Below are 12,822 nucleotides of genomic sequence, written 5' to 3'. Positions count from 1 at the left end.
TATGCAAATATTGGGGGCGTACATATTAATGATCCCGACTGTTACGTAACAGTCGGTGTTATGTTGAGATTCGCCTGTTCTTCGGAGGTCTTTTAAACAAATGAGATTTGCATAAGAAGGAGGAAACAACGGAGTTTGAGACTCACTGTATGCCATTTCCATGTACTGAACTCTTGTTATTCAACTATGCCAAGGTAAATTCAATTTTTGATTCTAGGGCACCTTTAATTTTTTTACATTTTGTGTATTATTTTTTATTTAAATGTTTTTTTTTTTTTTTTTTTTATTATTTGGGATGAAATATATTTTTTCGTTAGATTCACCCACATAGACATTGAGTGGTGGTTTAGTGTTCAAGGCTCAGGGTCCATAACTGGTTTGATCCCTGTCAGGTTACAAAGATCAAACCATGAGCCTACAATCATCATTGTAAAACACTTAAACTACAACTGACTGTCCTTGTAATAAGTTCATGTCTCTGTTCTATGGTGTCATCACATGAAAGTTGCACAAACAAATTCCACCCGGTCCTTGTGTGGCGATCTATACAAAAGTAATTTAGACAAATTACAAATAACACAGGAAAACTTAACTTAATTTTAATGGATTGAGAGGAAAGTACTGCTACATCAGAGTTATCAATCTTCATTATTTTTTTCATGAATAGCAAATTAACTCTGCATTATTGTTTGTTGTAAATGGAAACGCATCAATGTCCTTTTATTTATTTTTAATTGATTTGACATGCAGTTTCGGTCTGTTCCAGAGTTCCAAATTTTGTCATCATCCACCCTCTACAGTCACTATGGCCTTGTGTCTTTCTTCTTGCCTTGCCTAGCCTAATATTTCTCTGTATGCCCAGGTGAAAAATGATTATATGATGGAGATTGCCGATCAAGTTGATCAAGACATAGCACTTAAACTAGGCTGCCTTGAAATCAGGTATGTGTGATACACACTACCATTCAAAAGTTTAAGGTCATCAAAGAATCCTAAAAAAATATACTGCAGTTTTCACAAAAATAGTAAGTAGCACAACTGTTTTCAATGTTGATAATAATAAGAAATGTTTCTTGAGCAACAAATCTGCATATTAGAATGATTTCTGAAGAATCACGTGACACTAAAGAATGAAAATTCAGCTTTGCCATCACAAGAATAATTGTTAAAATATATTAAAATAGAAAAGTGTTATTTTAAATTGTAGTAATATTTTACATTATTACTGTTTTTACTGTATTTTTTTAAATTTATAAATATTAAATAAATCTACATTTACATTGTATTATCAAATTAATACAGCCTTGGTGAGCATAACAGACTCCAAACTTTTGAATGGTAGTGTAAATGTGTAAAAGTAAGACTTTTATCAACTAAAGATTGAATTCAGACAAACCCCTTTTCTCTTCTCTGTTCCAGGAGGTTTTTCAGGGACATGCCTGGTAATGCCCTGGATAAGAAATCAAATTATGAATTATTAGAGTAAGTAATGCTGTCTGTTTGGATCATTAGTATCCAGTTCTAACACTGTGCCCATATTTAATTACATGATGCTTCTTCATATAGAATCCTTTCGATTGAACATGAGGAATTTTGGTCCAGTTAGATTTGATGTAAGTGATTTCTGCCTCAGAATGAAAAAGGTAGTTGTGAGAAAGTTAAAAATAAGCTTTACACCTTTTTGTGAAAAATAAAGTCGATATTTGTGAGATGTAAAGTCACAATTAAGAGAAATTGGAAGAAATAAAATTGCAATTATGAGATATACAGGAGCAGTTAGAAGAAAAATTCATTTGTGAGAGAGTTGCAATTACCAAAAATGGGCTTCCATAGGGAAACTTGGTATGAAACCAAAAATTGCTAGCAAAATGTAGTACCGCTTGTCGCTGTCACGACAGAAACTTTTCACTTTTTGCAATGTACCTAAATATTGTAAGAAATTAAATTCTGATCAGATCTCATTCTCATATTACTCATATTATCTCATTATCGTCATATGTTCCCTTATGATGTAATTCTGTTTATTTCAAAACGAGCTCATACTAGACTGAACCATTAGAGGATTTCTCTACATCTCTTTTTCTTTCAGATTGTGTGTGTATATGGGTCAGAATAACTAGTCCGTGTTGCATGGCCCTCTGAAACCTGTCTGATCTATTTTTAGTAGAGTATAATTGATCTTTGCGTATCTCCTGCAGTGGTGCAGGGTCTCCATTACTGTAATGTTTTCCCTGGTAAGAGACAATAACCTCTACTAATGGTTCAGCCTCAAACAAGTTGCTGTCGCATTTCTTGTATTTGTACCCCAAAATCTGATCTGAAGTTGTACTTTCTTTTAAAAAACTAAAGTCAGTGTCTTTCTGTATTCTCTCCCCGCAGGAAGGACGTTGGTCTGCGGAGATTCTTTCCAAAGAGTTTATTAGATTCAGTAAAGGTAATAAGACACTTCTGATGCCCCTGCGATGACTTCTTCAAAACGGTGGTGGTTTTGATTTATTGGATGTAAGAAAATGCTATTGTTCAGGCAAAATCAATGTTATTACCTGCCTGGTTTCCTCTGTGGTCTCACACCCCTGAGATGCTTTGGCCCAGTTCTGTTTTCTCTCTCTCTCTCTCTCTCTGAAGAAGTCACTGAAGGGATCCGTTCTAATGAAATGCAGTTTGCCAGAGAGCCAGTTTCCTTTTCCACCTGACCTACCTAGTCCGTTTCAGTCTTTTTAGCATTCTGTGGCATGATATCTACTGTTATTTTAGGTATTTTATTCTTTGTGAAAAATTCTATATAAATTAATTGCCATGGTGTTTACAGTTGTAAACATTAATTGACTAAAATGTAATTTATTTGAAATTTTTCTGTCTATGTAAATGTATGTAAAAAAAACTAAAAGAAAGAAATAAAGAAAAAACAAAATATTTTAACATCCAAAAATGATACATTTCTGCAGATGGAATCTTCTGGGCTTCTTATTTTTAATTTCTTTGAGATTTTACACTAAATTGTTATTCTCTGTGTGTTTAAATGCATTTGGAAATTGAGATGGGAATGCGTTTTCCCTTTTTTGTTAAAGGGTAATTTGTGCCTTTCGCTCTCTTCTGCTTTTCATTATTGAGTTTACATTCTACCCCAAAGCAGCCCAAAGTCGCCTTCTTTTCAGTGGTTGCCATGGAAACCCCAGCCCATGTCAAGAGGGAAGAGAGAATAACCAACTAGTTTTGGGGGGTTTTAATTTGAGAATCTTTAGATTTGCAAACATTCTGCATCTCTTAAGGAAAGGACCCTGATTTTAACTGGCTAATTATCATGTCTGAATAATGAATACTTTTTGATAGTGTTTGCATAATTTGACACAGCTTGTTTACACCATTAAAGATTAATTTGAAAGCTATTATTTTTAAATTTAAGATTAAGACTCCTTATTGAGATGGCTGATGTGTTATTTTTTTCTTTTATTTTCCTCGACTATGGTCTTAGTCTTGTATTGTGCCATTAAAATGATTCACATTCTCTCTGAAGAAATATTAATTTAGAAATATCAGTTATGAACGCCTTTTCCTTTTAAATGGTTCAAACGTCCCAGTTTGTCCCTTGACTTAACACCTAAAGGTTAAGTGTGTAATTTTTGCATCAGGCAGGATACCAGAGAAGTAGTCCCGCCCTAAATGTGCGCCATTGGTTGACCCTAAGGAAACAGAGCAGCGTTTCAAAGTGTTTACAATCTTTCTAAGTCATCTTACGAATTGCTTAGAGTTGCCAATGCATATTAAACTTGCATAAGAAAAAAAACCCACACGCACTTCACCTTTAAGGGATTGTATCTAATAGCTTAATTTGATTACAAGTCATTGTGTTTTGTCTTTTCAGGCTAAATCCTTGCGGAAACTGATCCAGCAGACGTTTAAACAGTTCGCCAATCTGAACGATGAGCAGTGTATCCTCAAGTTCTTTGAGATCCTGTCGCCTATATACAGATTTGATAAGGAGTGTTTTAAATGTGCTCTCGGGGTGAGTTGAGTTTAGATGTGGCTTTATTTTAATGAACTGAATTAATTAACAAGTCATTTACATGTATTAACTCTCCTGATTTATTATTTCTGTCTTAATGGTGATAGATTATTTTAATGGTCTGTAGTGCCCTCTGTTGGCTGAAAGATGAATATCAGTTTTTTTTTTTGTTTTTTTTTTTACATGGATACAGCCTTTAATCATTCATCAATGTGATGGGAAAATAATGCTGCATTGCATTTATTAGTTTGTGTGTGTTTCATGAAGTGTTTGAGTTGAATGTGTCTGCTGTTGTGTGTGATAGTCGAGCTGGGTGATAGCAGTGGAGTTGGCCATCGGACCTGAGGAGGGCATTAGTTACTTGACAGACAAAGGCTCAAATGTAAGTACTGTGCAGTCCAATGGATGGGGGAATAGACTGATAGACATTTGAACAGTGTTTTTAAAGTCTGTATATCTTTCTGTGTAGCCAACACACCTCGCCAACTTCACGCAAGTGCAGAGTATCCAGTTCGAGGAGCGAGAGAGGAAGGGAATTCTGCAGTTAGATGTGGCTGGAGCACCTGAGGTAACTCCCACACACTTTTCAGTGTATTATTTTGTCTTATATGTGGTTTATATACATGGATATGGTACAGCGTTCTTGTGCATTTCTCAGCCTCTGACGGTAACAAGTACAGCACTGAACACAGCAGAGAACATGGCAGATCTCATTGACGGTTACTGTAGACTTGTTAACGGAACTTCCTCATCGTTTATCGTCCGTGTACAGAAAGGTGAGAACACACACATATATACGCACAAATACACATCTCAGACAAAATAAGATGCTCTACTGTTCAAAAGTTTGGAGTCTGTATGTTTTTTGAGGAAAATAAGGTAACACTTTACAATAAGGTTTAGGTTTCATTTGATAACATTAGTTAATGCTTTAACTAACATGAACTAACAATGAGCAATATTTTCTTACAGCATTTATTATCCTTTGTTAATATTAGTTAATAAAAATTTTCATGTTCATGAGTTCACAGTGCATTAACTAATGTTAACAGATACAACTTTCAATCTTAAAAATGTGTTAGTAAATTAACAGTAACACTTCTAGCATATTGGCTATAATACTAGCAGCATATTACTAGTGTATTGGCTCTTTATTAGGACTTATAAATGATCATATTCTACATTCCATAACCCTACCCCATACCTAAACATAACCATTACAACAACTACTTTACTATTAATAAGCAGTAATTAGGAGTTTTAGGCAGAAGTCATAGTTAATAGTGAATATGTGTTCCCCAAACTAAAGTGTGACCAGATTAACATTTACTAAGATTAAAAATGATGTGGAAGTATTGTTCATTATTAGTTCATGTTAACTAGTGAAAAGAAATTAATACTTTTATTTAGCAAGGACACATCACATTGATCAAAAGTAATATAAAATGTTTATAATGTTACAAAAGATTTCTATTTCAAATAAATGCTGTTCTTCTGAAATTTCTATTAAAGGTGCCCTAGAATTAAAAATTGAATTTACCTTGGCACAGTTGAATAACAAGAGTTCAGTACATGGAAATGACATACAGTGAGTCTCAAACTCCATTGTTTCCTCCTTCCTATATAAATCTCATTTGGTTAAAAGACCTCTGAAGAACAGGCGAATCTCAACATAACACCGACTGTTACGTAACAGTCGGGATCCTTAATATGTACGCCCCCAATATTTGCATATGCCAGCCCATGTTCAAGGCATTACACAAGGGCAGCCAGTATTAATGTCTGGATCTGTGCACAGCTGAATCATCAGACTAGGTAAGCAAGCAAGGACAATAGCGAAAAATGGCAGATAGAGCAATAATAACTGACATGATCCACCATGATAACATGATATTTTTAGTGATATTTGTGAATTGTCTTTCTAAATGTTTTGTTAGCATGTCGCTAATGTACTGTTAAATGTGGTTAAAGTTACCATTGTTTCTTACTGTATTCACGGAGAAAAGAGCCGTCATTATTTTCATTATTAAACACTTGCAGTCTGTATAATTCATAAACACAACTTCATTGTTTATAAATCTCTCCAACAGTGTGTAATGTTAGTTTTAGCCACGAAGCACTATCAAACTCATTCAGAATCAAATGTAAACATCCAAATAAATACTATACTCACATAATCCGATGTATGCATGCAGCATGAATGACGAACACTTTGTAAAGATCCATTTTGAGGATTATATTAGCTGTGTGAACTTTGTTTATGCAATGATAGAGTCCAGAGCTCGGGAGGGGGCGGAGAGCGCGAGCAATTAAAGGGGCCGCAGCCTGAATCGGCGCATTTCTAAAATAGGCAGTTAAAAAAATTAATTAAAAAAAATCTATGTGGTATTTTCAGCTGAAACTTTACAAACACATTCAGAGGACACCTTAGACTTATATTACATCTTGTAAAAAACGTTCGATGGCACCTTTAATCAAAAGAGTCTAGATAAAAGTCACATTTCCACAAAAATATTAAGCAGCGCAATGTTTTTAACATTGGTGATAATAAGAAATGTTCATTACATTCATAACACTGAATTCATTACATTTGATCTGTTTTAAATTGTAATAATATTTCACAATTTTACTGTTTTACTGTATTTTTAATAAAACAAAAATGCAGCACAGGTAAGCATAAGACCATTCATTCAAAAATCTCACAGACCCCAAACATTTGAACTGTATATATGTTCTATGTGCAAAACAACCTTTTCATTTTCCTAATCAACTAGTTGAATGTCCTCTAAAAATAAAGCTAAAACAAAATCTTGACAAATGAATTGACCTTAAGAGATGCACATGCACATTCACTTCCATTGGTAGTCACTGTATGTCACTCCTCATTTGCATAAAACACAGCTCTTGCAAATTGCCAATGGTCACTGTTGCTCATGTCACCTCAAATCATCAAATAAACTTATATTTCCTTACTCAGTTTTTTTTTATTATTTCTGTTTTGGTTTTCACATTTAAATTTTATTTCTCAACAGAAGGAGAGAGAGCTCTTCCATCTATCCCAAAGGCTCCAAAGTAAGTTTCAAAACTCAGACATTAAAAGTGGGGTTTATTTTTTTATTATTATTATTTTGACAGTTTTCCATTATATAGACTCTGTTCTTCTTGTACACTCTGTTCTTGCTCCTTTGGCCTCTTTGGCTCAGACATGTGGAATCTCTCAGTGTACCTTCAACTAATGGGACCTGCAGCCCAGCTCCCATTAAGGTGACTGTGGTAGTGCCCATCTGTTATGTCATCCCCCTGCACATGCTAATGGAACAGAACAGCTCAGTGGCTTCAGCATAGATCAGTGTAGAAAAGGTCATGCTGTGATTTTAAGTTTAATTGAAAATGTACACGATTCATCTTCTTCAACCTCTGTCACACAGATCAGCAAACCATGAGAAACGGTTGCAAGGAGTCCGGGCCAAAGCTATCTCCGTTTCAGGTAAGACTGCTGTAAGAATGCTGTGATCTCGCATTTTTATTGATAACGAATTTAATCCATAACTAATTCCAAAGATGTTCTGTGAACCTCTAATGTTTTCTGAAAAGATGTTATCTCATTAATTCTGAACAGTTGTTTTAGTTGAAATAAATGTGGTCCAGTCTGTTGCTCTGTATCTAAACCTCCTCCAAACCCCCACAATAATGTTTAACCTGACATCACCTTAGAAAAATGGCTTAATAAACATACTAAATAATGTCTTAATAAAAATACAAAATGGTTTGTGTGAGTTTTACAGGATGGAAAATTTCATAGTTCCCCCACCATGATAGTGCATGTGTATTTAATATAACCTAAAGAACGAGAATGCTTTTTTCAAGATCTTCCTCTTGCTAATAATGGTTTGGGGCTTGGTTTTATTGCATTGTGTAACAGCCATGAAATACTCTTTTGTGCTATTGCCTCTCCTCAGTACCAACTTCTATCTGTTATGATAAAGACATTAATCTAATGCTTTCTCTGTCTCTGTCTCTATCTTTTTAAATCTTTTGCATGCTGATTGGATCCACAGATGATATTGGGGATGGTAAAGTCCAATTTTGTCTTATTGCTGAATTGAGCAGGGCGAGATATTGCATATTGACATTATATTATATTATCATAAGTCATCTTGATCAGTGATTTTGCTAGCAAAAAAATGTGAATTCCCCAATTATTCTAATGTGCATTTAAGTTTCCTATATACTGTTATTACACTAGTTTGAAAATATAGAATATTTGAGAATATAACTTCAAGATATATTATACTTCAGTCACAATAACAAAAAAATATGAAACGATTAATTTGCTCTATCACTCAGAAATGTTCAAAAGTCTCTACAAAGCATTTTTTCTTATAAAAAAATGTTGTAATAAAAATATATTTAACAATTGCTGTTTATTATTATGTATTATGTTATTGAATATAGTTGAAAATGATCAAATATCAATCTTCTGATATTTTTAGATATTCAAAAGTTGTCTTGATTTACTAGATTTTTATATATATTTAACTTCTCTTTTATCCACATTTTTAACTTTGCAACAATGGTGAAATTCATGTTTTTTTTTTTGTTTTTTGTTTTTTTTACCATTTTAGAGCAAAATATATATTAATGTCATCAAATGGCTTGAGAATATCAGTTATTTTAATATATTTAAATTGTTTTTTATACTTGCATATTATTTGAAATAATATGAAATAGATTTTTTTGGGGGGTTACACTTTATTTTACAATATTGTAGTTACATTGTAAGTACTATTAATTAACTACATGTACTTACTATAGAGTTAGGGTTAGGGTTTGGTTTAGGGTTAGTTACTGGTAATTATGCATAATATACTGTTATTATTATAGTAAGTACATGTAGTAATGTGTACCTATGGCACTGTAAAATGAAGTGTTACCTTTTTTTGTTAAATAAACAAGCCATATTGTTTCAACTGAACTCGCAACCATTTGTAATGAACTTATTAGCTCAACACAGCAATATATTTTTCCGATACAAGTGCAAAAAGAATATTAAGTGTATATCAAAGTGAGCCGAAGTTTTTCCCTCTAGAAGAACTATTTGCTGAAGCTTGCTGCTCGAAGTGAAGAGTTGCTTCAGTGCTTTCCTGTTTGATAGCACAGTTTGACTGCATTCAGCTTCATGTCACAGTCCTGTGAACTCAAGAAAAACAAAATACCTAGGTGTATGTGTGATTTCTCACAGCAATAGCTTACAGTGGAATTTGATGTTGTTTTGATCTGGTAAAACTATTCAGTGCTGCCATGTTGGAGACTTTATCTACTGAAAACACACATCCCTTTCTCTCACAGTAAGGGGAAAGTGTTTGCTCACAGCAGTCCACTCATGGGACTTCACTGACAAGTCGATATGAGCTGTCAAAATCTGTTGACTTTCACCGCATTGCTGCGTAGAGAATATTTGACATAACTTTTTCCTTAAAACCAGACAGGACAGACACAATAGCTGTCAGATTAACCATGACTTCATCTGTTTTTCCCAATGACACCAGTGTTTTAGAAAAAAATTCTCCCTCACTGCCAGATGTACTCGCTCTTTAAACACACTCAGATATCACAGCTGCGAGGATGTGATCGAAGCCAACCCAAGCTCCTGCAGAATACATAGACCTCCAAACACTTTTAAACTTAGCACTGCGGCGTTAATGGGGAAGAGACGATGGAGTTGTGCCAGAGATGAGAAGACATGTTTCTTTGGGGGGTTCTGGTTTTGGAAAGGCTGTTTTTAGCTGGTCCTGGTTCATTAGGATTTAAAATACTGTTTTCCCTTTTCAGAAACGGATGACTACGCTGAGATCATAGACGAAGAGGACACATACACCATGCCTTCCAGTGAGTATCACAGGTTCACGCTGATCTCAAACCAGTTATGGTGCTCTGACTTAAAAAAATCACTCTAAAATTGATTATTTTTTTTTGTGCTTTGTCCACAAATATGAACTTAAGTGGAATCCGAGGTTGTATATTGTGAATATTTCAAAATTTTACTTAAATGGATGTAGAGGGTAAACTATTGGTTCTTTTATTGTGACACCCTTGTGTTCATAATTTCGATTCTCTAAAGAAAATATAACGTGTATCTGCACATATCTTTCCTAACCTACTTCCTATTATCTACCTGATTTATAAACATGCTGTTTGGCATCACAGAAGCTCTTGAGACGTTTATAGTTGCTTGAGTCGGTGTCGCTTTCTGCTTAGCTGTTCGTTTAGGTCTGAAACTGAACTCTAGAGTAACATGGCGTTCAGTTTTGTCTCTTCCCTTCTGTGCGCTTGCATCTCAGTCAGTCATCATTTGCTCAGTGTGGGCTAGAATAGAGAAAGTTGTATTATAATAATATAACTAATTCCATGTATTGACCGATACTGGTCACATGGACACTTTGCCATGTGCTTATAGGACACAAGGGAAGTACTGAAATGGATATGATGTTGAATATCTGTTTTATAAATGGAACAAACATTTAGCTTTGTCATGTTGTTATTTTTGGGTAAATTATTTAGTTAATTATTGAAAAGAGACTCGGGTCGCAGTCAGGACTTTAAATATATTATTTGAAATTCTTGTTTGTTTGTAACCCCAAATTATATATAAATATAAATATAAATAAATTTTAAGTTTTATAGTTAAAGGTTTGATTTGCATTTTAAATTAGTTACTTTTCATTTACTTTTTAAATACATTTTTGTTCGCTAAGAATCATTTTATTTAACTTTTAATTATATTCTACAAGCATTTTTAAGTTTTAACTCCTGTACTACTGATTTCACTGCTACACAAGACATATTTTTCTATTTACCTATTTGTTCCATGGGAAGTATTGTTTTTAAGGTGTAATTATGCTATTTAATATTAATTAAGCTTCCCACAACTGTGAAATTAACATAAAAGTGTTAAAATAACCGGGCCATGATAAGAAAACTCAGCGTTTGGTCTTTGTAAACATTGCTTTCATTAATCAAAATGTTCTTTTATAAAAGGAAATACAGTAATTATCGGTTAATGGTGACCTTAATGTTATCCAGTGTTATATTTGCCACTTTGTTTTCTCTCGTTATCGGCACAACAGAATATTATGGACTAGATGAAGGTAAAGCTGTTTTCCTGCTGTTTTCATTCCCTTTCCTCCATATGCTTGAGACTTCATGTGTGACGGTGGGGCCTGTGTGTTTGTATGCTTTTGCTTTGCCTGTGTTTCTTTTGGTTGAATCTTTATATCTTTATTTACTGATGTTTTAAACAGATATGATTGTGTTTTTTTTTTTGGATTTACCCACATATATACTGCGTATACATGTTCAAGTTCCACTAAAGGTGCTCCGAACTGGCTTTGACACTTTTTAAATGTTTCAAAGGGCTTGTTGATGAATAAACCTTGGTATATTTTCTTTACTGAGTCTTGTATGCATTTTTGTTTCATAATTGTGACGTAATGGCATGTATGGGATGGATTATATAATGGAAAGCATATATGCACAGATTCAGATGGAGTAAAGAACTGCATGGTGTCTTGGTTCTCGGTTCTTTGAGTACATGGTGCAAAGTGACCTGTGATAATCATATATAAAATGGTATTTTTAAGTATTTGTTTACTGTAGGTCCATTTTGTCTTTCAGCCAGAGACTATGAGATCCAAAGAGACAGAATTGAGCTGGGACGCTGTATAGGAGAGGGGCAGTTTGGAGACGTCCATCAAGGAATCTACTTATGTCCGGTATAAATGACTTGTTACATTTTATTAAATTATTTAAACTGTAATTATGTGTAATAATATTAGAATTTAAAATAACTGTTTTCTATTTTAATATGCTGGACTAAAAGAGTTATTAAATAGTTGTTTTTTTCCCGTCAGGAGAACCCAGCTCTTTCTGTGGCGATAAAGACGTGTAAGAACTGCACCTCGGACAGCGTTCGAGAGAAGTTCCTCCAGGAGGCCTGTGAGTGTATAATCTCTTGATACCCATCAGCCCATAACAGCACTGCATATCTGCGTCATTCCCATGGTTTTGTCCATCAGCTTTCCATCACTTAAATTGAGTGGAATGTGTTTTGGTTAGTTGGTGCCGAAACTCCAAACATTTTCAGAATGTGGAGTTTGCAAGAGCACAGCTGTTGGCTTTTGTACACTCGAACAGGTGCTGGTTTGAGTGAGAGTGAAAAAAAGGTCAGACGCTAATAAACAGGACATGACGTTTTTACCACAGCTTTTATAGATCCTTCACAGATAATTCGATTTAACTGTATAATTCAGTTATTTTGTCTGATTTAGATGCACATGATGCACATCCGACAATGTCATACCACACTTATTAAAGTGACAGGGATTCCTCCAAATTCACAGTCACTGTTTTAAATTCACTGTTTTAAAATAATTTGAAATGTAATTTATTCTTGCAATGACAAAGCTGAATTTTCAGCATCATTACTCCAGTCTTCCGTCACATGATCCTTCAGAAATCATTGTAATACGCTGATTTGGTGCTCAAGAAAATTTTTTTATTACTATGAATGTTGAAAACCGAACAGCAAAAGAACAGCATTTGAAATGGAAATATTTTGTAACATTATAAATGTCTTTAAATGTCACTTTTGATCAATTTAATGTGTCCTTGCTGTTCAAAAGCATACAATTCTTACTGGCCCCAAACTTTTAAATGGTAGTGTGTATGTTTTTCATATCAAATGCAGTTATATATGCTTCCGTAAGCCCTGCTAAACTATCATAACGTTGATGTTGGGCTAATTTTGTCTCTCTGTGTTC

General features: G+C 34.1%; 1 protein-coding gene across 19 annotated transcripts in view; it reads left to right on the top strand.

Moving 5' to 3' along the window:
• The window catches only part of ptk2ab (protein tyrosine kinase 2ab), a 78,464-nt gene that overhangs the window by 32,874 nt on the left and 32,768 nt on the right, over window positions 1-12,822 (top strand). For 12 of the 19 annotated variants that reach the window (XR_007179259.1, XR_007179260.1, XR_007179258.1 and 9 more), the window contains 14 exons: window positions 863-942; window positions 1,420-1,482; window positions 2,380-2,434; window positions 3,863-4,003; window positions 4,308-4,385; window positions 4,473-4,571; window positions 4,662-4,779; window positions 7,036-7,075; window positions 7,432-7,490; window positions 8,062-8,076; window positions 9,836-9,892; window positions 11,131-11,151; window positions 11,678-11,775; window positions 11,914-11,998. Coding sequence is in view for 16 of the 19 variants with exons in the window: in XM_048154298.1 (XP_048010255.1) it covers window positions 863-942; window positions 1,420-1,482; window positions 2,380-2,434; window positions 3,863-4,003; window positions 4,308-4,385; window positions 4,473-4,571; window positions 4,662-4,779; window positions 7,036-7,075; window positions 7,432-7,490; window positions 8,062-8,076; window positions 9,836-9,892; window positions 11,131-11,151; window positions 11,678-11,775; window positions 11,914-11,998 (1,009 nt within the window). In the remaining 3 variants the exon portion in view is untranslated. Of the gene's footprint in view, window positions 1-862; window positions 943-1,419; window positions 1,483-1,595; window positions 1,614-2,379; window positions 2,435-3,862; window positions 4,004-4,307; window positions 4,386-4,472; window positions 4,572-4,661; window positions 4,780-7,035; window positions 7,076-7,431; window positions 7,491-8,061; window positions 8,077-8,939; window positions 9,893-11,130; window positions 11,152-11,677; window positions 11,776-11,913; window positions 11,999-12,822 lie in introns of those variants that run through there. The other 7 variants (XM_048154287.1, XM_048154286.1, XM_048154289.1 and 4 more) reach the window with 5 other exon arrangements.

The sequence above is a fragment of the Megalobrama amblycephala genome, linkage group LG13 (genome assembly GCF_018812025.1).
Source record: "Megalobrama amblycephala isolate DHTTF-2021 linkage group LG13, ASM1881202v1, whole genome shotgun sequence".
NCBI classification, from domain to species: domain Eukaryota; kingdom Metazoa; phylum Chordata; class Actinopteri; order Cypriniformes; family Xenocyprididae; genus Megalobrama; species Megalobrama amblycephala.
This window is presented reverse-complemented; position numbering and strand designations above follow the sequence as displayed.